General features: G+C 45.1%; 2 protein-coding genes across 4 annotated transcripts in view; both read left to right on the top strand.

The window, feature by feature from the left end:
- Positions 1–5646, top strand: part of SLC35E1 (solute carrier family 35 member E1) — a 6242-nt gene extending 596 nt beyond the window's left edge. Inside the window, exons 2-6 of the mRNA XM_014952822.1 lie at positions 1353–1423; positions 2119–2256; positions 3010–3135; positions 3658–3903; positions 4539–5646. Coding sequence (XP_014808308.1) covers positions 1364–1423; positions 2119–2256; positions 3010–3135; positions 3658–3903; positions 4539–4772 — 804 coding nt within the window. The 5' untranslated portion in view covers positions 1353–1363 and the 3' untranslated portion in view covers positions 4773–5646. The remainder of the gene's footprint in view (positions 1–1352; positions 1424–2118; positions 2257–3009; positions 3136–3657; positions 3904–4538) is intronic.
- Positions 5647–10553: 4907 nt separating this feature from the next.
- Positions 10554–24225, top strand: CHERP (calcium homeostasis endoplasmic reticulum protein). 3 transcript variants are annotated; one of them, XM_014952815.1, is made up of 18 exons: positions 10554–10691; positions 10786–10959; positions 11526–11707; positions 12272–12409; positions 12685–12836; positions 13201–13312; positions 13655–13744; positions 14371–14605; positions 15084–15262; positions 15506–15902; positions 17864–18102; positions 19001–19134; positions 19417–19503; positions 20321–20470; positions 20988–21104; positions 21562–21656; positions 22418–22603; positions 23794–24225. In XM_014952815.1, exons 1-18 carry the CDS (start codon positions 10667–10669, stop codon positions 23796–23798), a joined length of 2697 nt encoding a protein of 898 aa, XP_014808301.1. In that variant the 5' UTR covers positions 10554–10666; the 3' UTR covers positions 23799–24225. The 3 variants fall into 3 exon arrangements, with proteins under 3 accessions (XP_014808301.1, XP_014808300.1, XP_014808302.1); XM_014952814.1 differs by having other exon boundaries at positions 23370–24225; XM_014952816.1 differs by lacking the exons at positions 10554–10691; positions 10786–10959 and adding an exon at positions 10979–11153 and having other exon boundaries at positions 23370–24225.
- The last annotated feature ends 31 nt before the right edge of the window (positions 24226–24256 follow it).

Raw genomic sequence — 24256 nt, 5'->3', positions numbered from 1 at the left:
GGGGCCGGTGCGCTGACCTGGGCCCCGGTGTGTGCTTGTAGCGGTGGCACCAAGCCCGTGTCCTGTGCCCCAACGGGTGGCCGGTGAGGTGTCCTGTGTCCCAATACATGGCTCTGTGAGCAGCCAGAGTCATGTCCTGTGTCCCTGTGGGTGCCCAGTGCAGTGTCCTGTGCCGATATGGGTGCCCAGTAGGGTGTCCTGTGCTCTTATGGGTGCCCAGTGCGGTGTCCTGTATCCTTACATGTGCCCAGTTAGGTGTCCTGTGTCCCTGTGGGTGCCCACTAAGGTGTCCTGTGTCCCTGTGGGTTCCCAGAGTTGTGTCCTGTGCCCCAATGAGTGGCCAGTGAAGTGTCCTGTGTCCCGATATGTGGCTCTATGAGCACCCAGAGTCGTGTCCTGTGCCACCGCGTGTGCCCAGTGCAGTGTCCTGTGTCACTATGGGTGCCCAGTGCAGTGTCCTGTGTCCCTGTGGGTGCCCAGTGCAGTGCCCCGTGTCCCAGTGGGTGCCCAGAATCATGTTCTGTGCCCCAACGGGTGCCTGGTGAGGTGTTCTGTGTCCAGATATGTGGCTCTGTGAGCACCCAGAGTCGTGTCCTGTGCCCCAACGGGTGCCCAGTGCTGTGTCCTGTGCCCCTATGTGTGCCCAGTGCTGTGTCCTGTGCCCCTATGTGTGCCCAGTAGGGTGTCCTGTGTTGCTGTGGATGCCCAAAGTTGTGTCCTGTGCCCCAACAGGTGCCTGATGAGGTGTCCTGTGTCCCGATATATGGTTCTATGAGCACCCAGAGTCATGTCCTGTGTCCCTGTGGGTGCCCACTATGGTGTCCTGTATCCTTACGTGTGCCCAGTGCTGTGTCCTGTGTCCCTATGGGTGCCCAGCACATTGTCCTGGGTCCCTATGGGTGCCCAGAATCATGTCCTGTGCCCCAACGGGTGCCTGGTGAGGTGTCCTGTGTCCCGATATGTGGCTCTATGAGCACCCAGAGTCGTGTCCTGTGTCCCTATGGGAGCCCACTAAGGTGTTCTGTACCCATATAGGTGCCCCGTGCCATGTCCTGTGCCACTGTGGGTGCCTGGTGAGATGCCCCATGTCCCATTGTGTGCCCCTAAGGGTGCCCAGTGCAGTGTCCTGTGCCCCTACGGCTGGTGCAGTGTCCCAGAGCACCAAGAACCAGCCCGTGTTTGTCCCCAGCACGGTGACAAGGAGGGACAGCCCGGGGTGGGCTGTAGTTATGGTTTTGGTGGGACAGGACATGAGCCCCCCCTCCATCCCCAGCACTCACCCTCTGCTGACAATGGTTAATGGAGCTGGCCCAAACTTTGTGTCCCCACTGATATTTTCTTTCCATTCTCAGTAAAAGCGACGATGCCGATTTGGGTGGTTCTTCTTTCGCGCATCATCATGAAGGAAAAGCAGACGACGAAGGTGCGGACAGGTTTGCTGTGGTTTCTTCTCTTGGTGGTGGTGGAGGAGGTGGTGGTGTGCTCTGCTGGCTTCCATTACCTGGGTGAATGTTGTGATTGAAATGACATTGTGCAGATTTTACGAGTTCTTCTCTCTTTTATTGTGAACGTCAAGACATCAGATGTAAGCAGTGAGCAAGGTGACGCTCTCCGATACACTGGGGTGGTGATAGTGTCGATTGTCATCACTTCATTTCCTCAAACTACAATAATATGTAGAGAGATGGGGTCGGTCTCTTTTCTCAAGTCACAGGCGACAGGACGAGAGGAAATGGCCTCAAGTTGCTCCAGGGGAGGTTCAGGCTGGATATTAGGAAAAATTTTTTCACTGAAAGGGTTCTCAGCCATTGGAATGGGCTGCCCAGGGAGGTGGTGGAGGCCCCATCCCTGGAGGTGTTCAAAAGAGGGGTTGATGTAGTGCTGGGAGGTCTGGTTTAGTGATGATGCTCCTTGTTTGTTGTGTGGGTGTCTATTTTTGTCAGTTGGGTTGACGGTTGGACAAGATGATCTTTAAGGTCCCTTCCAACCTAGAAGATTCTGTGATTCTGTAATATAAAAGTTGATCCCTGGTTCTGTAGCTTTATTCTTCCTTCTCCTCCCCTCCCCAGATCAGAATTCTTAGAGGATGACAGCTGCTCCTCTCTGTTCCTCTTCCAGGTGTACTTGTCTCTGATCCCCATAATAACCGGTGTCCTCTTGGCCACCGTCACGGAACTTTCCTTTGACATGTGGGGACTCATCAGTGCACTTGCTGCTACTCTGTGTTTTTCACTTCAGAACATCTTCTCAAAGAAGGTAATGGTTGTGCTGTTGGTGTCATGGGTCAGTAGCATCATCCTTTAGCAGGACAGGGTGTATTTCCAGTACGTTTGTTGGATTTTTTTAAGTGGAATTTATAGTCAAAGGAGCCCAAGGTAACCAGTAGCATCATCCTTTAGCAGGACAGGGTGGACTTTCCAGTACATTTGTTGGGGTTTTGTAAGTGGACTTTATAGTCAAGGTAATGGTTGGTTGTTTCGCACGCCTGTTCTCTGCAGCTCTTCCTGCCTGTCGGAGTTGTTCTCCTGAAAATTGGGCAGAACTCAGAGTTTATCCAGTGCCTTTGCTTTACTCCTCAGCACGGATTTATTTTTCTGCTGACAGTTCAATGGTACTTAAATTTACCGGCTCATTTGAAAGCTTTTAACGTGTGGTGCTGTATCAAATCCTTTCTCTGTAGTGAATGAGTCAGTGTCAAGGAATTAGGCATTCCTTGAAATGTTAGAAACAAAGTTAAAGTGTACACCTCGAAGCTATTTAGTTACAAAATGATTTCTGGTTTGTAGAGAATGTAAGATGTATTAATATTGTATTAATGCTGAGAGTCAGCACTCAAGAAACCATTGTTTTTCCAATGGACATCTGTTTTCCTTTGGTCATTCTTATGGGAAATTCATGCTGTGACAGTATTTACTTATTTTCATAATTTATCTGTGATATGGCTTCTAAATCTCCACTGAAAATGGGGCAGTAGCTGAAGAAAGGCTGTTGAGTGGTGTTTTTTGTCAGGTGTTAAGAGATTCCCGAATACACCATCTGCGGTTGCTGAACATCCTTGGGTGCCACGCTGTGTTCTTCATGATCCCAACGTGGGTTTTGGTGGATCTTTCTTCCTTCTTAGTAGAGAATGACTTGGTAAGTGTTGTATTTGGGAAATTGTTTGCTATTAGAAAAAAAAAAAGAGAGAGAAAAACCACAAAAAAACCCCAATAAACAAACACTGTAAGACGTGTTTCAGCGCAGTTCCTCGTCAGCACGGAAGGAACGGTTGGGAAATACCCGCAAATCGTTTCACAAAACACCATAAAAAAAATAAGCAGAGTGTTTGTCGTGAGAATTCCTGGCAGGGTTGGGAGGGGTGGCTTACGTTGCAGCGTAAATCTTGGGAATGAGTAGCTGGAGACAGGAACAAAGGCACCTGCAATGTGTGTGTGAGTTTGCAGGGAGGGAGATGTTTTCTCAGCGTTGGTAGTTGCATAATGCAACACACTCAGGTGCCTCTTTAGAGTTAACTTGCAGATGTTTTACCTATCAAAGGCAAGTACGAAGTAACTCAAGTTGTATTTGTGTTTCTTTGTCTCTTATCTGAAACCTGAGATCTTTCTTCTTTGTGTGTTTTTTTTTTTTTCCCCTTTGTAATGTTTGTCTTTACAACAGAGCACCATGTCTCATTGGTCTTGGACCTTGATGCTGCTTATCATCAGTGGATTCTGTAATTTTGCCCAGAATGTCATTGCCTTCAGTATTCTCAACCTGATCAGCCCCCTGAGTTACTCTGTCGCAAACGCCACAAAGAGAATCATGGTCATCACAGTGTCCCTTATAATGCTTCGCAATCCCGTTACGAGCACCAACGTCCTTGGAATGATGACAGCTATCTTGGGGGTCTTCTTATACAACAAGGTAAGGGGGGGTTAGTTGGTTGCTTGTTTATTCAGGAAACTCACTTGAAACAGCCTAGTAGCTTTAAATTATTTTTTTGGTATGATTTCATGGCTAACAGAACAAAAATACAGAATGTGTGGCATAAAACTTCGCTGCAGAGGAGATACGTGGGTGTTGTCTAAGCCAAGCTCTCGGGTGCTTGGGTCAGGCCAGCTCCTTGGTCTCTAATAAACTTAAATTTTGATCTTAATATTTTCTTGAAAAATAAAGATTGGGAAGTAACTCACTCAAACTCACTTTGGTGTTCAAAAGACGGGTTGATGTAGTGCTGGGAGGTCTGGTTTAGTGATGATGTTCCTTGTTTGTTGTGTGGGTGTCTATTTTTGTCAGTGAGGTTGACGGTTGGACAAGATGATCTTTAAGGTCCCTTCCAACCTAGAAGATTTTGTGATTCTGTGAAATCTCTTGAGCAGTAGAAGATTCTGTGATTCTGTGAAATCTCTTGAGCAAAAGAGCAGCTTACTGATTTGGCATATGAGAGGAATGAGGTTATTGTTAGATGCCGCTAATATCTTAAAACTCTAATAGACATTGTAAAACTGTAGGCTTTTTCTAGGTATACGAAAGAAAAACATTCTTTCTTTCTTTCCTAGACAAAATACGATGCAAACCAAGAAGCAAAGAAGCAGCTACTTCCAGTGACAACTGGAGACCTTGTGAATTTGGAGAGGCATCGAAACACTCCGGAAAAGTCTCAGAACGGACTCACGGCGTTTGCCCAACACGGAGACTATCAGTACGGTCGAACCAATATCTTAACAGACCACTTCCAGTATAACCGGCAAAACTATCCAACCTCCTACAACTTAAATCGTTTTGATATATAGAAACCCTGGCAAACAGGTATAGACTGTGATATCAAAGTGTCCCCAAACATTGTCAGAAACTTTTAGTACATCTATGAATGTAAAGCCATTTGATCGTAGAGGTTGTGCAGGAGGGAAGATGCATGCGTAGGGAGAGCGGTACAGACCTTCGACTTCTGCTGAGCAGAGCTTTAAACTCCAACCAGCCAAATCCAAGACTGGAAGGAAATGCAGAGAGTAGCTCAGAGATCCTGGGGAAACGCACCTACGCAACTCCAGAGTAAAACCCCCGCTGTCACTGCTCCTTTTCTGAGTCTGTCAACTGATTATTCTCTTGGCAGCTAAATTCTGGCCAGTATTTTGTTTTCCACACTGGTAACGTCACCTTGAATTTGTTCTCTAATGTGTTTTAATGATACTTTCTTTTAATGAAGCTTTCAGAAGGAAGTGAAGCCAAGGCGTTGCTCCTGGTTCTTGGGATTTGTGTGTCTGAGGAGGGTTGGTTCGTGTGTGTCAGTTGCAGGCAGGTGGACAGGAATTCATCTCCAGCAACCACGAAACTTCACGTGGGTATTAACTACTCTTGTGCCGATGCCTTTGGTTTTTGCTGACAAACCAGAAGTGTTTCTAAAAGGGGAGACAGTAGAAAGATTGGTCTTTTGGGGAGGCGTTCTTCAGGCAGAGAGAAACAGAGTTCTCTGAAGTCACTGTTGTCCCAGTCACTGTAGATAACAGACAAACAAACAAACAAACACACAGAGCTTAAGATCATAATTGTTTTCTGAATAATGTAGCCCTGTAACTTCAGACGTTGCTCTTCCTCAGCGATACAGAAAACACCTTCACAAATAAAGTGTTTGGAATAATATGATTTATTTTTTTTTTACTTGCTTCACACCTGTTCTTCCCAAACTCTTTTGTTGCTCCACAAATAAAGTGTTTGGAATAATATGATTTTTTTTTTTTTACTTGCTTCACACTTGTTCTTCCAAAACTCTTTAGTTGCTTTAGAAATGGAAAGGTTTAAGGTGTTTTCTTCTCGGTTTCATGCATACGTTATGCTCTGTTACATGATTCATATATTAGGAATGCAGTCATTTGAATAGTTGTCATTCTTAATTGTTTCTTAAGCCTATTCTTTTAGCCCAAATTTTTTTTTATAAGTTTCCTCATTACTGCTGTTGGTTGCTGTGTGCATTTAGCCTGACTCCTACTTTCTGCTGAAAGAAGTTGAAATTTGTATCCTGCTCTGTTCCTGCAGCTGCCCTCGCTCGAATAGGAAAGTGTTAAGAAAAAATTACTTGAATCAGCCGTAAATAGATAAACCGTGGGTAAGAAGAAGTGATTCAGTCAGTGTAAATGACCGTGCTTAATTCTAGAGGAGTTGATTGTTGCGTCAGGTACTGAGTTTGGGCATGAAAGGGGTGAAACCGGTTGAACTCGGGTTTCGCTGGATCAGGCTGTTACGACTTCAGCAAAATAACATTTTAGGGGCCTTCTTTCCTTAACAGAAAAGCTGTTGCACAGTGAGATTTTTGATAGCAGAAGTGTTCTGTTTTTACTAGAGAGGTATTAGATAGCAGTGACAAAATTCAGAGTGTGGTACGGAACGCTCCCTCCACTTATTTATTGCTTTAAAAAATGACCATTTCCATGATGCGAGATGATGATTTGGCTCCTTTCTGGATAATAAAGAATTTATTTTTAAGTGCAAAGTCAACCTGATCTTATTCTTTTGGCTGACTGTGGAGGCAGTTACAGAGACTGCCTTCCACCCTACAGTCCAAAAGAGGAAATGGTCCTTCAGAACCTTCAGAGGTGGGTTCCCAACGCTGCTAATGCTCCTGAGCAGAACTTCCTGGACTTGACTGGGGTTGAATCTGTTCATGTTGGCTTAGAACTTGGGCTTTTAGTTTAGAAAATCTAAATAAGTGAATTATTCCCTAACCCTGGTTAACAAGAAGAAGATAATGAGGAAAAGCATTCTCTCGGATGAAATTTCTTTTGCCCGTTCCAGCATTAATTTATGTATAATTATTTCTTTTTAATATGGGAAAGTGCAAAATGTGTATTTCTAAGGCTCGCTTCCCAGTAGTTAAGTGCTTTTACATCCATGTAAAAAGGATTGTGTGGGCTCTGGATTTGGATTAGGTTCTGGCTCTGCAAAAAACTGATTTGAGGGTGACACATTTAGGCTGAGATTTTTTTTAAGAGGGGCTGAAATTCTCCAACTGCTTTCAAAGGGAGCTGGCTGTTAACTCTTACACTCCTGCAAACGCTTAATTGTGTTCTTTGTGCCTCAGTTTCCCATCTGGAAAATGGGGATTATTTTTCCCTACTTCATAAGGGGGTAAAATACAAAAAAAAAAAAAAAGTAGCTGTGTCCTGAGGGATGTTCAGGCATAGTCTGAGTTCCCCTGTACATCTCTGGTGTGTCTCCTGCTGTACCATCTTCATACAGCTGCAACTGGTATTTGGAATAAAGCTCCTCATTCTTTATTCACAGCTCAGGGGCTGTATTAAATACATTTAGATGGTTTCCTTTTAAAGAATATAACCAGCTCTTTTTTGCAACTCTGCACACTTTGGCAGGTCTTTAGCTCAGCTTTTTCTGTCACAAGTGGGAGCTTCCTGTTGAAAACACCTTATCCCGAATTCCAGTCTGGGCCCGTGGCCTCACTGTGTCTCTGACCCAAAACTGAGCAAAAAGGGACTGATCCATAACGAGGATATCATCCATTTAGGGCCCAGAGAGTGAATCTCTTCCCTGGAGACTGCCTGATGGTGTTCCTGCTCTTCTTGTTCACATCTGTGGTCAAAAGGGATAATTTCCTACGGTAGAACGTGTAATTAAAACGGTCGAGTGAGTCGGTACGAGAGGTGGTTTTGCCGAGTACCTGAATCCGAGTCCTTAAGCAATATTGCCCACGTTCAGGTAAAAGGAAGTTTCTGATACTGTTGTAATATATATTTTAATCTTGGACTGCTGCAAGATTTTGTTTGGCAAGGTGAAACGTTTGTTTTAACACGGTTTGTAAATTAATGACGTATTTAACTCTGTACATAGGTTCTGTAGAAAGTATGGAAACACTGGAATAAAAAGGGCATATCTAGACACTCGTGTATAACGACCCTGTTATTAACTGGAAGCGAAGGGGGTTGGGTTGGGGTTTTGATTGCAGGAAGCTTTGGGAGTGCCCTACGTTCGTAGTAATGGCCAGTTAATTAGATTAATGTGTTGCTGTATGGGTGTGAGACCTTACCTGGTTACGTAGGCTGAAACCGGGATGATGGGGATGCCGTAACCAGTTTTAGGAGACTCGTCACCGGTGTCCTTAGGAATGTCTTGATTTCCATTGTGCATTTCTAACATACGTGTAAATACATCACAAAATGGGGAAATTCTTCCCCAAACAGTCCTGGATAGTTCTAGAAATACCAGTGTGAAAGAACCCAGTCTCTCCCCACCACGTGTGGGTTCTCTGTTGGTAGCTCTGTAGAGTATTTGGTGCTCTTTGAAAATCTCTTCAAAATATCTCCCCTGCAGATGCAGATTCCATTTTAGTACCCACTAGCCATTAGAGCAGTTTTATCATCTGGTAAAACGCTTGTGTTTTTTTTAAATACCTGAATGCTAAATGAAATTAAGGCAATACTTAAGCTTTGTAGGTGTACAGTGATTTGTAAAAATAGTGTTGGTAATTTGGGGTCAACTCTCGGTGGTTCCTGGAGCTCGAGACCTTTTCTTTCTCATGTGTGTTCAAACTCACATTTTTTCTGATGTAGCATTTTGCAGCGGAAGCAACTTCTGCCGTGTAGCTGCTTGTCAAAAAGGTGCAATATAAATAAAGGGAAAGTTTTGGTTTTCTGAGGCTTTCATTTCTGCAGTGTGGCGTAAACTGTTAAAAATAATTGGGGAATATCTTTGCGGTGATGGCACGGGCTGGTAAAACAAATTTGTTAATCCTGAGATGAGAGGTGTATGATACAATCCCAGGGTTTAGATACTCAAGTGCAAATGCACAGGTGGTGGTCACCACCCTTTTTTTTGTTGTTGTTGTTTTAGGGTTTTACAATCCCAGGGTTTAGATACTCAAGTGCAAATGCACAGGTGGTGGTCACCACCCTTTTTTTTGTTGTTGTTGTTTTAGGGTTTTTTTTTTTAATGCTGGTACTCTATAAATTTATGTGAATATGGGTGGTTTAACCAAAAACACCCTGGAAACACACTCCTTACTGTATGAAATGTGGCACCGAAGCGAGTGAATGCTTTTGTGGTGTTTTCCTGTTATTATTTCAACTCTGTGGTTCTGTGAAGTTCTGGATGTTCCTCAGCCTCCAGCTGACAGAAGGGAAGTTCTGGATGTTCCTCAGCCTCCAGCTGCAGGGGATGACAGGAAAGAACCACACTGGGGACTTCCAGGTACTGGGCCTCTTTTCTGTCCAAAATAAATCCGGTGTTCAGGTGGGTTTTGGCAGATGCCTCTGTCAGGTAACAGTAACTTTTGGGGCACTTTGTGGATAAACCATCACTGTGTGCTGAGGAACACAGCAGCCTGGGCAGTGACTGCAAGGGCTCCAATGTATGAAGCAGTAACAGAAGGCAGCAGCAAGAATTTTGAAAAGAAGCAGTAACAGAAGGCAGCAGCAAGAATTTGGAAAAGTTTCTTACTTTTTTAAGTATGAGCTGAAATTTGAACTTCATCTGGTGTTCTGGGATCTGTCTTGAGTGCCAGGACTGCAGAGCGATGTAGAATCACCTTCAGAGTCTGTATTTGATATTTTTTTTGTGTGTTTTCATTTGTTATTTGGATACATGGAAACATCCATCTTTCTGAATTTTTATATTCTGTAGGTAATATAGTGGGGTCTTCATGGTATGTCGTGTTAAGAATAAAGAGTTATGCCTTTTTGTGAGGATGTCTGCGTTATCTGTGCGACTGGAAATCCTGTAAAGTGTAATTTAATGCCTGAAACTTAAAGAGAGTGATTACAGCTCCAGGTGAGTGTTAGGGTACTCAGCTTTGCTTTTGGCCTCATACGATTCCCAGATGATCACTTTCCCTTGTATATTCAGTTTTCCTAAAATATTCCAGGACACCAAAGTTATTTGGGCCCCGCTTTGAGTTTTGATGTCTGGTTCTCGTATAAATGGTGTTCAAGTGTGGTGGGGTTTTGTGGGGTGTCTTGAATCGTGGAAGTAGAGGGAGTTGAGCAATTTCTGCCGTGCCTCATACCTCTTGACTAGGATGGGAAGCAGATCCAATCAGTACCTTGCTTTTGAAGGAATGTTTTCCTAAATCCATCAGGTAAGTAAGTGTGGATCTGCACTTACTTTGCTTCCTCAACAGCTGTATTTTAGGTTCAAAAACGGAGCCTCCTCCGCACTCATGTTTCTTCTCATCTTACATCACGCCAATGGTCTATGTAGCTGAAGTGCTGCTGCCATGGATTGCCCCCCAACGATGAAACGGGTGTCAAACGACAGGTTTTCTTTCAATGCTCTCTATCAATTCCTGCCAACTGAGCTGCAGCTTGGACGTGGCGTTTCAAAGGCAGAGGAACAGCGTGGTTCCGGAGTGGGGGTGACCCAGGAGCCGAGCGGGAGAGGACGAGGCCTCACAGGAGCTGCTTCTCCTTCAGAGGCGAAGGCGACCCGTCTGCGACCTTCGAAGGGCGAGCTACGGGCTGGGATGGCTCCGAGAGCGGCGTGAGGCCCTGCCCGGGGCCCGTCCCCGTCCCCTGGTTCCCGCTCCGGAGTCTCCCCTCAGGAGGTTGGGGCGGGGAACGGCCGTACGTGCCGTGCGCCGTCTCCATAGCGACACTGCCGTAAAGCGCGGCGGCGCGTGGCGTCTGGCGGCACTTCCGGCCGGTGCGGCCTAGCGGCGGCGGTGGCCGCCCGTTGTCCCGCAGCCATGGAGATGCCGCTGCCGCCCGACGGTGAGCGGGGCCTGGGAGGGGCTTGGGAGGGCGCCGGGGGGGGAGTGGGGCGATGGGGCCGGTGGGGGCTGACGGGCGCTACCTTTCCCCACAGACCAGGAGCTGCGGAATGTCATCGACAAGCTGGCGCAGTTCGTGGCGCGGAATGGGCCCGAGTTCGAGAAGATGACGATGGAGAAGCAGAAGGAGAACCCCAAATTCTCCTTCCTCTTCGGGGGCGACTTCTACGGCTACTACAAGTACAAGCTGGCCCTGGAGCAGCAGCAGCGTGAGTGGGGCCCGCGGCTTGTGCTGGGCTGGCGGCTCGGGGCCGGCGCTGGGCCGCGGCGGGCTCTGCTGCCACCGGTCCCCGGCCTCTGGCCCCCGCTGGGCACCGGCTGGCGGAGCCGCTTTTCTCCCTCCTGGCCGCGCTCTGACCCGCCGGGACTGGTGTGCAGCCTCTTCCAGCCCTCTGAGCTCCAGGTAGTTGGCTGAGCCCTGCCCGCGGCTCCTCACGCCCCCCCGTTGGCGGGTTTGGAGGTAGGCTGGGCCGCTCCGCCGGTACCGGCTGTGTGGTGAGATGGAGCGGGACACCCGGAGGGCCCTCAAGAGTAGGGTAGCCCAGCACAGCAGCTCCAGGGGCTGGTCTTTTGTTGGAGTCGTTCCTCTCCAAGTGCACAGGGAGTTGCTGACACTCCTCTCTCTCACCCTCCACCCTGGACTGCACGAATGTTGTATTAAGCAACTCCACAAAGAGTGAGGGTCTGTCCTGGAACCAGGGTGGGTTTTGTGTGTGGGCTGGTGGTAGCAGATCCCTCTGTGAGGCTCGCTTTAAAAGTTTGCTTTGTCTGATAGTGTTGTGCAAGCAAAGTCAAGATATGGAGGCTACCACCCAGATCCAGCCGCTGCCGCAGCCGTCTCTCCCACCGGCTGCACCCATCCCGGCTCCTCAGGGCACTCCTTCCGTGGAGGAACTCATCCAGCAGAGTCAGTGGAACCTGCAGCAGCAGGAGCAGCATCTCCTTGCCATGAGACAGGTTGGTTTAGGATAAACACTCAGCTGGTTTACTCTAGGCTACCAGTGGCTGTAAAAATTGGGAATGAAGAGGGAGAGGAAGGTTTCCTTCCGACTAGCGGTGGCAGCGTTGTGTGTTGGTCAGGAGAGAGGGACTAATGCTTTGCTTATTTTTGTTCTGTGGCAGCTGCCGTCATCTCCTTAAAACAGATGTATCTGATGTGCTAGCAAGATCAATCTTTGATTAAAATGGTTTATTTATTGTGTGGAAAAACCTTGTTGGTTTGCAGAGTGGAATAAATTGTCTGCTGGGAACTGCGTGGTGTTCCAGCTTGTGGTATTCTAAAGGGGATTCTGATCAGAGAGATTTTAGAGGTGGAATTGAACTGGACTTTTCCTGAAGAATGAGAAGAATCTTTTCTTCTAAAACCAATGAACTAAAATATTTATATGTGGTCATGTTGCTTATAAAAGGTCTTGGTCTTTGAGGTAGCTATTTACGGTTAAGAGGATGGGGATACGGCAGCTCAGTTCTTTAAAAGAATATTGGATGTAATACAGTTTATTCTTTTTGTTCTTTTCTCAGGAACAAGTCACATCAGCAGTAGCCCTTGCAATTGAGCAACAAATGCAGAAAGTTTTAGAGGAAACCCAGTTAGATATGAACGAATTTGACAACTTGTTGCAGCCAATAATTGACACTTGTACGAAAGATGCAATCTCAGTAAGTGATCTGAGCAGTTGGTGGTGGTGGTGGGAAATTAAATACAATTTGAATTTTGAGGTTGTCTGTGTCATAAGCAGCGGCTTTGATCTTTTGTTGTATGGTAGGTGAGATGATACTTGAAAGCTTTCCTTCTTGCAGTTATTTCAGACGTGAATGCATCAGACTAACTTAAACTACTTTAAAATTTGCTGAAAGCTTTCCTTCTTGCAGTTATTTCAGATGTGAATGCATCAGACTAATTTAAACTACTTTTAAATTTGTTTTTTTCCAAGGCTGGCAAGAACTGGATGTTTAGCAACGCGAAATCCCCCGCGCACTGTGAGCTGATGGCTGGGCACCTCCGAAACCGTATCACGGCAGAAGGAGCTCACTTTGAGCTTCGGTTACATCTCATCTACTTAATCAATGATGTATTGCATCACTGGTAAGAATTAAATTGGGGTTTTCAGTTTGATGTTTTGATTAATTTGGTGCAATCTCTCTCTGCTAGATACACTGGGAGTTTGATTAGTCGGTTTTTAATTTAATCGTTATTTTTAGCAGCTGTCTTAAGATATCCATAGCTGGCACAAAGATCTAGTGCTTTAATAATCAAATTCAGCTTTTACCTATTTTGTGTATTTTTCTTCCAGACAAGACTTTACAGTAAAAATGTAAAAGAGGGAACTCTCTATTTAATGAATCCACTATTTTTAGTGTAGCAGAAGTTGGGAGAAATTGGATGTTACAATGCTCTTAGTGTTGCAGTGAAAGGCAGTAACTCTTCTCTTCTTGTTCCTTTTCTGAAGCCAGCGGAAACAAGCACGAGATCTTCTGGCTGCTTTGCAGAAGGTGGTTGTGCCTATTTATTGTACCAGTTTTCTAGCAGTGGAGGAGGATAAACAGCAGAAAATTGCCAGAGTGAGTATCTGGTTTTGGTGTAGCTGTGTGCTTTGCTTTGTTAGGTTGGTGCTGGGCAAATTCACAAATAGGAGGATGGAAGAGGACCACTGAGATTTTGTTAGTGTCTAATCGTTTTTATAAAGTCTATTACAGGATGTGCTTTAATTCATGTTTAAACTAGAACTTGAAAGCACCTAGGCTTCATTTAAATGTTACCATAATGATGAATGTATCTGAATCAAAGACAAGTGCTGAAATCCTAGATCTTTTGTCAAAGCTAGAGACATAAAAATGCCACGCCTCAATTTTTCTTATGTTGTTCATCATTTCTAAAAACCTTTCACTCTTGAATTTATGCAGCTTCTTCAGCTGTGGGAGAAAAATGGGTACTTTGATGAGTCAATAATTCAGCAGTTACAGAGCCCGGCTCTTGGACTTGGCCAGTACCAGGTGAGTCACAAAAGAAAAGTAACACTTCTCTATTGATGGAAATATTTTGAAAACAAATTTAGGAAATGTTTTCCTTTTTTGAAAAGTAAATATTAATTCCCCCTCCTCCCCACCCTTGAAGTTGGTTACAGGGCATTGCTAAAATAATGTAGAACATAATGTTGTTATTTCAAACATTCAATAATCCAGCTGCTGATATGATCCTGGAAAGTCTGTTTGCATTTTTAACTATGACAGTCATGTATATATTTGACAGTGTGTTCTCTTTGTATGGAAATGAATGGTAAAATGGAAACCACAGCTTTAAATTGTATACACTAGGCATAAAAATTGTTGTGGCAGCAGGAACTGTTCATTTTTAGCATTAATAAAGAATGCTGTTGATTTTTAGCTGTATTTGAAGGCTAGGCATTAACACAGACAGTGGGTTGTAGCCTGCAGAGAGTATTTTGGAAACCTTCACAGAGTTTCTAGTGTGACGAGGTTCTTCTGCCACCTGTTTTGCATTTTCATGTGTTTCTTGGGAGGGGGCAGAGAGCAATATTGGAGATGGTGAATGTGCAGACAGGATATCTGGTTTAGGCTCAGTGTTAACTTGTTCTTCTTAATTTGTCTCATTTCATCAGGCGAATCTGATCACTGAATACGCGACAGTAGTGCAGCCTGTACAGGTCGCCTTCCAACAGCAGATACAGAACCTGAAAACTCAACATGAAGAGTTTGTCAACAGTTTAACCCAGCAGCAGCAACAACAAATACAGATACCACCCTTAGAGAACGAGGTGAAATCCACACCCCCACCTCAAGCCCCCACAGCAGCACCAGCCTCGGCTCCACCATCTGCTCCAGTTACACAAGCAGGTACCAGCCTCTTCTGGGGAGCTGTGCAGAAATCAGTGGGTGGCAACATTGTGGGGTTTTGTTTTATTTTATTTTTTTGCTCCTTTTTTAGTAGTGAGGTGCTGTGCTATGCTGGTTTGGAGGCTCGCAGCTGGCACGGTCTGATGCGCTATGCTGGTTTGGAGGCTCGCAGCTGGCATGGTCTGATGCTGGAATATAAAAAGAACCTAAAATATGGAAGTTAAACTGAGATAACAAATCTTGTCTCCTAGTAGTAGATTTCTGCCGAATGTTTACACATCCAGCAAAATTCGGCTAGAATATAAAAAGAACCTAAAATAGGGATGTTCAACTGAGATGATAAATCTCTCCTAGTAGTAGATTTCTGCCAAATGTTTACACATCCAGCAAAATTCGGATGGAGCCTGTTGTAGTTGTGCTGGTGTTTTATGAACTACCCGTGACCTGGATGCTTATAATGGTCTCCAATTTGTTTCAGATGATGGTAAATCCCAGCTGCCTCTCGCTGGTTCTACAGAGTATGACACAACAGGGTCTGGAGTGCAGGATCCTGCCTCGGGTGGACCGCGTGGCCCTGGGTCTCATGACCAGATTCCTCCAAATAAACCACCCTGGTTTGACCAGCCTCACCCTGTTGCACCGTGGGGTCAACAACAGGTAAGAAAACACAGCTCTGGGAGGAGCTGTTAGAGGGAGGTGGAGGTTCAGAATGACCATCTTGGTTGTGGAAGTGTGGTGAAAAGCTGTGAAAGTTATAAATCCAGATTTGAATGGGTTTGGAAAGTTCTTTGACTTGCGCATGGTCCCTACACGCTATATTTACTTTTAAAAAGTAGGTTGTGTTTATTGTGTTCTTAATTTTTGTAGCCTAATGACCAGGCTTCTTTTCTTCACTGCTAGGGACCACCTCATTGCCCTCCGTGGAATAACAACCATGAAGGAATGTGGAACGAACAGAGAGATCAAGGCTGGAACAACCAACGAGAGACACCTTGGAACAACCAGCCCGATCCTTCTTGGAACAACCAGTTTGAAGCTCCGTGGAACAACCAGCACGAACAACCTCCATGGGGTGGGGGTCAAAGGGAACCTCCATTTCGAATGCAGCGGCCACCTCACTTCAGAGGCCCATTTCCTCCACATCAGCAACATCCCCAATTCAACCAGCCCCCGCATCCGCATAATTTCAACCGCTTTCCACCTCGCTTCATGCAGGATGATTTTCCACCTCGCCATCCCTTTGAAAGGCCTCCTTATCCTCATCGTTTTGATTACCCCCAGGGGGATTTTCCTCAAGGTAAAGTGTGTACCAGGCCAGGTTTTCTTACGTTGCCATGCTGATTGCCGTTACAAAATTCAGTAGTGCTTTGGGATGACGACTTATTCTTGGTGGACTGTTGTGTTTTTCCTGAGAAATGTTGAGGTTTTGGGGGTTTGCGAAGCTACTCTAGGAAATACAGGCAGAGTTGGATGCTTCCTTGCTTTTTGAGTCTTCCTTCCCTAATGGATGCAGGTAACCAGAAATCATAATCCAAACTCAAGTCAGCATCTCTACAGGCATCTCTTTTGTGACTGTTTCACTTCAAAAAATAGTAAGCTCAAAGGTGAGAAGCAGCATTTGCTTGTAAATTTGATCTCCTGTGCATCAGATGTTAGATGAGGGCTCTGCAGCTGTGTCCTCCATAAGCCAGGCTGGAAGGATTTGTTCTTGTGCCCTTCTTTTCTTGTATTTTTACTGAAAAGCTCTCTAATTATCTGCCTTGATGTTCCATGACCTGGTAGTGGCTGGTGAAATGATCCGTATCTCCAGTTCTCCCTTCTTGTCTGGTTTGCCCTTGTGCTGGAACCCAGGGATGTCTGAGTGGTCTTTGTGGGTGAGATTTGGCTGCAGGTTCCCCCGTGAAGTCTGGTGTAGTTTGTATTTCACATGCAGAAGTTATATGATTCTTCTGGAATGATCCTTATCAACGTAAAGTCTAAAGATCACCGTGGTTCTGTATGACGAGCCACTTAAAAGAGCAATCACATTCCTGTGTAGGAGTTTCTATTTTAAGCTTAAAAGATGGTCAATTCCCCAAGTCCAAAAATCATTGAAAGCCAATGAATTAGAGCTTATATATTTGGGATTGTGATTAACTTCACCAGTAGATATTGTTGGAGGGTTTTTTTTCTCCTTTTTCTTTGGGTTTGTTGTTTGGTTGTTTTTTTTAAGAGTTGTGGTAGTGAGTGAGTCAATTCCCCAAGTCCAAAAATCATTGAAAACCAATGAATTAGAGCTTATATATTTGGGGTTGTGATTAACTTCACCAGCAGAGATTGTTGGAGGTTTTTTTTTCTCCTTTTTCTTCGGGTTTGTTGTTTGGTTGTTTTTTTAAGAGTTGTGGTAGTGAGTGGGGAAACCAGCTTTTCTTGTCCTGGGGGAATTAGGGTTTAAGATGCTCTGTTTTGGATTGTAGCGGTGATGCAAAACGTGTTATTTTGTGTAAACTTTCTGGAGGAGGGGGTCTGCTGAAACAGATGGCAAAAATTAGGAAAGCAGTGAAGCAATGGCAATGCAGACTCTGTTCTCTGATGGAGATGAGTCAAATAGTGCTGGCTGAAGGTGGGACAGTGGCTGTGATGGCTTTTCCTGGCAAAACTGTTGGTCCTGCTGCAGAAGGGGTCGATTTTGAGTCTTGTATTTTTCTCTGTATAGTGCAGTGGGTTGAGCAGGGTGTCCTGGTGGTGACTGGATGTGTGTCATTCACTTCTCTCTTAACAGGAGGTTATCTCTAGCTCTTCTCGACACACCTCTTTAAACAAAGTATTTTCTTGTCACCTACTCATGTGAGTGAATTCCTGCCATATTTATTTATTTATATATGATGACTTGGCACAGAGACAGAACTAATTACAGTCATGATTGTGTTCAGGCTTTGGAAACGGATCTCAGGAGCTGCCTCTGAAACCTTTTGTTCTTGAGCGGATCTTTCTTGTTGACTGTGGTGTGTCCCAAAGAAAGCAGTGGCTTAGGGTTCAAGTACCCTGTTGTCTTGAGAGCAGTTGCTGTGGCCAGGGAGGGAGATGTGCTGTGAGATATTTATAAATATGGACCTGTAGTCAGCCTCCTCTTCTTCAGTTCTGTTGCTTTTCTTGGTCTGTGAGGCTCTGGGTGCCAAGGTTGGTTTTTAGGAAAATGCACTAATTGAAGTACATCCCTCTTGGTTCCTTTCCTTTCTCTAGAGCTAAATACAATGTTTTAACCCTTCCACTCTGCAGAAATTGGACCTCCTCATCATCACCCTGGTCACAGATTGCCTCATCCTGGAATCAGCGAGCATCCTCCCTGGGGGGGGCCACAGCACCCTGATTTCGGGCCTCCCCCCCATGGATTTAACGGGCAGCCTCCTCACATGCGGCGACAAGGGCCCCCTCACATGAACCACGACGATCCAAGTCTGGTGCCAAACGTTCCCTACTTTGACCTTCCTGCTGGATTGATGGCTCCACTCGTAAAAGTAAGTGCTTGCGATGGGCCCTGACTGGTAGGATTAAAATATCAAAATCTCATGGTCAATATTAGGGACAGTTTGTGATGGGCCCTGACTGGTAGGATTAAAATATCAAAATCTCATGGTCAATAGTAGGGACAGTTTTACACAGACATTTAAAATTTCCAATCTTTCCATCCAGCAACCATCAGCTAAAGTTGTTGTAGGGACACACTGGGGGGGAGAAGGTAGAGGAAGTGGTACAATTTTCAAGTGTTGTGTCCCAGTGAAAGCTGTTTGAACTCATGAACATGAAAGAATGATGTACTCTTGAATATCTTATCCCTGTTTGTAGAAAATAGAAATCCCCAGGGATTTTCAGATGGGCAGAGGGACTTTGCAGTTCTCGTGTGGCTGCTGTGTACCAGTTTTTGGCTTTCAGAGGTCTTTCTTACAAAGATGTTTTACAACACTAACGTTATATATACAAACAAAAAATAGTAGAGAACAGGAAATGTATCTATATCAGCATCTTTGGGGATACATATATTTATGCTTTCTGTGTTTGAGATGAACAAATAGGTCTCTTCCATCTCTAACGTTGCGTTACTCTCGGCGTACACCAGCTTTTGCCAGGCTTCCCTCCAGGTGCTGTTAGCACAGAGGGGGATAGATGAGATCTGCATTTTATCTACCTGGTGATCCAATTAATGCTGCGACCCGAGTAGAGCTGGCTTTTCTCATAGAACTCAAAATGAAAGCGTTGGGTCATCTGCAGAATCCTTATTTCTGGACCTTTTTTTGTTTTTTTTTTTATCCCGTAGTGAAATGTGAGGTCCCTACCCAGTTAAATCTATATTTCTCTCTTCAGGCAGAGCCACCCCATGACACATGACACGAATGTAATTTGTTTTGTTTCCGGCAGCTTGAAGATCATGAGTATAAACCTTTAGATCCTAAAGATATACGTCTTCCACCCCCAATGCCCCCCAGTGAGAGACTCCTGGCTGCGGTTGAGGCATTTTATAGTCCACCATCTCATGACAGGCCTAGAAACAGGTAAGAGTAGGTGTAGCTAACAATATGGTAAGGAAAATGCCCTGAGAAGCTGTTTCAAACCACGAAGTGCCTCTCTCTTCCTTCGCCTCTGTCTTGGTTCTTCTAATGCTGAAATAATTGCTCTTGTATTTTAAGCTGTTTGATTTTTACACTGAGATTTGTGAGACCTTTTTGCCCAGGCCCTTTGTTCCCTACAAAATCTAGCGGAAAATCCTGCACGTCCCCGTTGAGCAAAGTAGAATTTCTCAGCTGATGGTCCCGTGTGTGGTTGATTTATTGCAGTGAAGGCTGGGAGCAGAACGGACTGTACGAATTCTTCAGAGCTAAAATGAGAGCCAGGCGGAGGAAAGGTCAGGAGAAGAGAAATAGGTGAGAGATGCTGTTTGCTTCCCTCTGATCCTCTTCGGTTGGGAGGTTTTAGGAATACTTTGGGCTAAGTGCAGAGGGAAGGTCTGTGAGTATTGTGTGCAGGTCTGGAGCCCTCAATATAAGAAGGATATAGACCTGATGGAGAGGGTCCAGAGGAGGGCCACAAGGATGATCAGGGGGATGGAGCACCTCTGCTACGAGGACAGGCTGAGGGAGCTGGGGTTGTTCAGCCTGGAGAAGAGGAGGCTCCGGGGAGACCTAATAGCAGCCTTCCAGTACCTGAAGGGAGCCTACAGGAAGGCTGGGGAGAACCTGTTTAGAAAGGCCTGCAGTGACAGGACGAGGGGCAATGGCTTCAAGCTGGAGGGGAACAGATTTAGACTGGAGATGAGGAGAGGGTTCTTCACTGTGAGGGTGGTGGAGCACTGGAACAGGTTGCCCAGGGAGGTGGTTGAGGCCCCTTCCCTGGAGATATTCAAGGAGAGGCTCGACGAGGCCCTGGGCAACCTGGTCTAGTTGGGGGTGTCCCTGCTGACTGCGGGGGGGTCGGACTAGATGGCCTTTGGAGGTCCCTTCCGGCCTGGGAAATTCTATAATTCTATAATTCTATAAAGGTCTGATGGAATAACCGAGTTTCAGCTTGCTGGAATTTCTGTCTGATCTGCAAAAATAGTTTTTGCCACAGTCGAGTTTTCACCGGATTATCTGCAGAAATACAGTGCTTGTGTTGTGATTTGAGTTTGATCAGAAGTATATTTGCATTTCTCGTGCTTCTCCCGGGAGTTTCACTGGAGTTTCTCTGCTTTTATCTCTCCAGTGGACCTTCTCGGTCTCGCAGTCGGTCTAAAAGCCGAGGTCGCTCCTCCTCCCGGTCCAATTCACGATCTTCAAAATCTTCTGGCTCCTACTCAAGGTCCCGATCTCGCTCTTGCTCTCGATCACGATCCTATTCCCGTTCTCAGTCCAGGTAAAGGGCAGTGGGGCTGGATCTGGGGAACTGGGGGGGGTGGGAAAGAAGAGGAGGCTGAGGGGAGACCTTCTTGCTCTCTCCAACTCCCTGAAAGGAGGGTGTAGAGAGGTTGGGGTCAGTCTCTTTTCTCAAGTCACAGGTGACAGGACAAGAGGAAATGGCCTCAAGTTGCTCCAGGGGAGGTTCAGGCTGGATATTGGGAAAAAATTTTTCACTGAAAGGGTTCTCAGCCCTTGGAATGGGCTGCCCAGGGAGGTGGTTGAGGCCCCATCCCTGGAGGTGTTCAAAAGAGGGGTTGATGTAGTGCTGGGAGGTCTGGTTTAGTGATGATGCTCCTTGTTTGTTGTGTGGGTGTCTATTTTTGTCAGTCAGGTTGACGGTTGGACAAGATGATCTTTAAGGTCCCTTCCAACCTGGAAGATTCTGTGATTCTGTGATAACCCCAGCCCTCAGGGCTGAACAAGGAACCCTGGATGTTGCTCCAATAACTCGTGCCTCTGCTCTCCCTCTGCAGGAGCCGGAGCAGGTCCCGCTCATCTCACAGCCGCTCGCGATCGCGGTCACGATCAAGGTCGAAATCCTACTCCCCAGGAAGGCGGCGCCGGTCCCGGTCTCGCAGCCCCACTCCTCCGTAAGCTTTTTGGGGTTTTATTTCTCTTTTTAGCTGGGTTGTTTGGAAAAGTACCAACACGGGTGCTTTCTCATACGCTGGGTATATTAAGCATTTCAACAAATAGCAGAAAAGAAGATGGAAAGCAGGTTTAGAAACGATTTATCTGCTGTTATGTGCTTCTAGGGAGAATATTCCTCTGTTGTGGTGGCTTTTTGTGATGAAAATACACTTCCTGAGTCCTCTGAGTACTCAGTGCATTAGGAAGACTGTGGTGTTTGCTTTCCCTTGCAGTAAGAAGCACTTAGGGTGTTTCTGGCACCTTTATAACTCCATAATCTAATAGCTTTATAAAAGAATAGCTTAGTAGAGTGGATGGAATTATATTGGGTGTTAATGTTTAACAGAATGTAAGTGACCTTGCCTTGTGTCGGAACAGGATCGCTTGTTCCTCACTTGTTCTTTTTTCTTCCCTTAGTTCTTCTGCTGGTTTGGGCTCCAGTTCTGGGCCTCCCATACCAGAATCAAGACTTGGAGAAGAAAATAAAGGCCATCAAATGCTTGTGAAAATGGGTAAGAGGCTGTTCTGGAGTCTTACACAAGCCAGGAACCAAAATCACAGTGCATTAGGAAGACTGTGGTGTTTGCTTTCCCTTGCAGTAAGAAGCACTTAGGGTGTTTCTGGCACCTTTATAACTCCATAATCTAATAGCTTTATAAAAGAATAGCTTAGTAGAGTGGATGGAATTATATTGGGTGTTAATGTTTAACAGAATGTAAGTGACCTTGCCTTGTGTCGGAACAGGATCGCTTGTTCCTCACTTGTTCTTTTTTCTTCCCTTAGTTCTTCTGCTGGTTTGGGCTCCAGTTCTGGGCCTCCCATACCAGAATCAAGACTTGGAGAAGAAAATAAAGGCCATCAAATGCTTGTGAAAATGGGTAAGATGCTGTTCTGGAGTCTTATACAAGCCAGGAACGAAAATCGGGCACCCAACTCTTGGATAGAATTAATTAATGTGTGTTCATAAGTAATTATCCCTTGTTATTCCAAGGTCAGTGGTGCAGGTCAGCAGGGTTGACTGGACACCCTGGGCTTGTACTGGCTTTCCCCTTGCCCCCTTCAGAGTTCTCAGGGACAGTGCTGATGTCTGGCAGCTCCAGAGTATCTCCATATTAATGCTTTTCAATAAACGTGACAGTTCACGTTGTTTCAGGCTGGCTGTTACCATCCTGCTGTATTTCTTTGGTTGTTCCCAAATAAATCTTGTCTGTCCTCAGAATTCTAGTAATAAAAAAGATAGATACAGGATTACAGTGTTGTGTCCTTTCTGCAGGATGGAGCGGATCGGGTGGATTGGGAGCCAAGGAACAAGGAATTCAAGATCCAATTAAGGGAGGGGACATCCGAGACAAATGGGATCAATACAAAGGAGTGGGAGTTGCATTAGACGACCCTTACGAAAACTACCGAAGAAATAAAAGTTACTCATTTATCGCGCGCATGAAGGCCAGGGATGAATGTAAGTGACCGTTTCTAAGCAATTTAAAAAACCTCTGCAGACTTGATAAGAGATTTTGTCCTATTTACTGTAGATTGTAAACCCAAATCAAAAGACTAGTAACTCTTAATTCTTTCCAATGTAACGGATACAATCAAACAACAGGTAAGTAGACACATACTCTGATTGCTCAGTATCTTTTCCTTTTTAGTTGTGTTGTATTCTAATTTCTGAAACGTTAATTAATCAGCCTGTTGTATAAACCCCTTGCTGGCTGCAATGCCAAAGGCCTGCACCTCTGAGTGTCACCCCTCAGAAACCCAGAGCAGCCCCTGAGGTAGAGGAGGGAGCCAGAGCTGTGCCCAGGGGGGGACGCTGCCGGCGCAGGGAGGGTTTCCTGCTTGGAACTCCCCAGTTTCCAACAATTAGTGCCATTTTCTGCCCGAGCCAGAACTGGGAATAAACTCACTGGAGTGCAGGAAGGGTTCCAAAAATGTGGAGGTGCTTCTTAAGACATAAAAACCATTACCCAAATGATAGATTTTTGCAGAGAGTCTGTGTTACGTAGAACAACTGCACTTGCCAGTGACTAAAAAGAAAAAAAAATTGGCATGTTCAATGAAAAGTCACTTCTGCCTATGGCTGCAGTACATTTCTGTAATAAAATGGGTTCAAATAAAGCCCAAAAGGAAAACCTCCTTATTAATAGAACCCTCAGCCCATGAAACATTTCAGACAGCTTAGGTAACTGCAGAATGTGTAAGAACTCTTTTCCCTATTGTTTCAGTGAAGCGTGAAACGCAAGACCCTCCACCACCCGAATAAGACTCTCTGAAGAAAGATGTCTTGCATCTTCTACAAAACATTAAACTTGTATAAATCCGGATTAAAGTCTGGAGGAAGTGACAAATGAATTACTTTTAAAACTATGGTGAAAAATGGAAAGCTATGACATGTATTTCAACACTTGTCGTTTAGTGTTTAAAAAAAGGCCAGTCGTAACTATGACATGTCTTAGCAAGTTTAAGAATTTCCATTTATTTTGCAAAATTTTTTTAAATTAGTTTCCCATTTTATACTAGAATTAACCCCCCGTCGAGCTCTCCCTGGTGCAGGAGTGTGATTTGGTTCATTCCTGGGGAATACAGACGTTATCTGAGTACGGTTGTGTGTTCTCTAGTTCCATAATGTATGTTTATTTCTCTCAAAAGGTTAATTCTATTTGAAGTGGAGGGGTGCTGCCTTGGGATCAAGTCAGACTGATGCTGAGCAGTGTATCCTAATGTCTAAAGGGGGAAAATGAAGCATCTAGTTCCAGTACAGGTGACCTATGAGCACTGGTTACCAGCTTGTTAGAACCTACCCTCCAACTGTAACGCCCCTCCACACCAGCCGCTGCAGTCCCAACTCTGCTCAGAACACGAGGGTTTCACTGTTGTAGCTTTTCGAGCTCTCTGAGGGATGTTCAATGCTTTGTAACGGGAAGACATTCTTGAAGCTTTTTCTATTTTTGTATATACCCTTTAATAAAAGCTAATTAGTTGACTAGAAGAAGAGAACGGAATTTTCTCTGCTCTGTAAGTTTCTAACAATGAAACGTTCTTGGAAACTTCCTTTAATCTAAATGAGAAAAAAAAAAAAAACAACCCACAAAACAACAAACCAAAACCATTT

The sequence above is a fragment of the Calidris pugnax genome, unplaced genomic scaffold (genome assembly GCF_001431845.1).
Source record: "Calidris pugnax isolate Ruff unplaced genomic scaffold, ASM143184v1 scaffold199, whole genome shotgun sequence".
Lineage (NCBI taxonomy): Eukaryota > Metazoa > Chordata > Aves > Charadriiformes > Scolopacidae > Calidris > Calidris pugnax.
The sequence above is the reverse complement of the archived record's forward strand: the minus strand, read 5'-3'. Positions and strand labels throughout refer to the sequence as shown.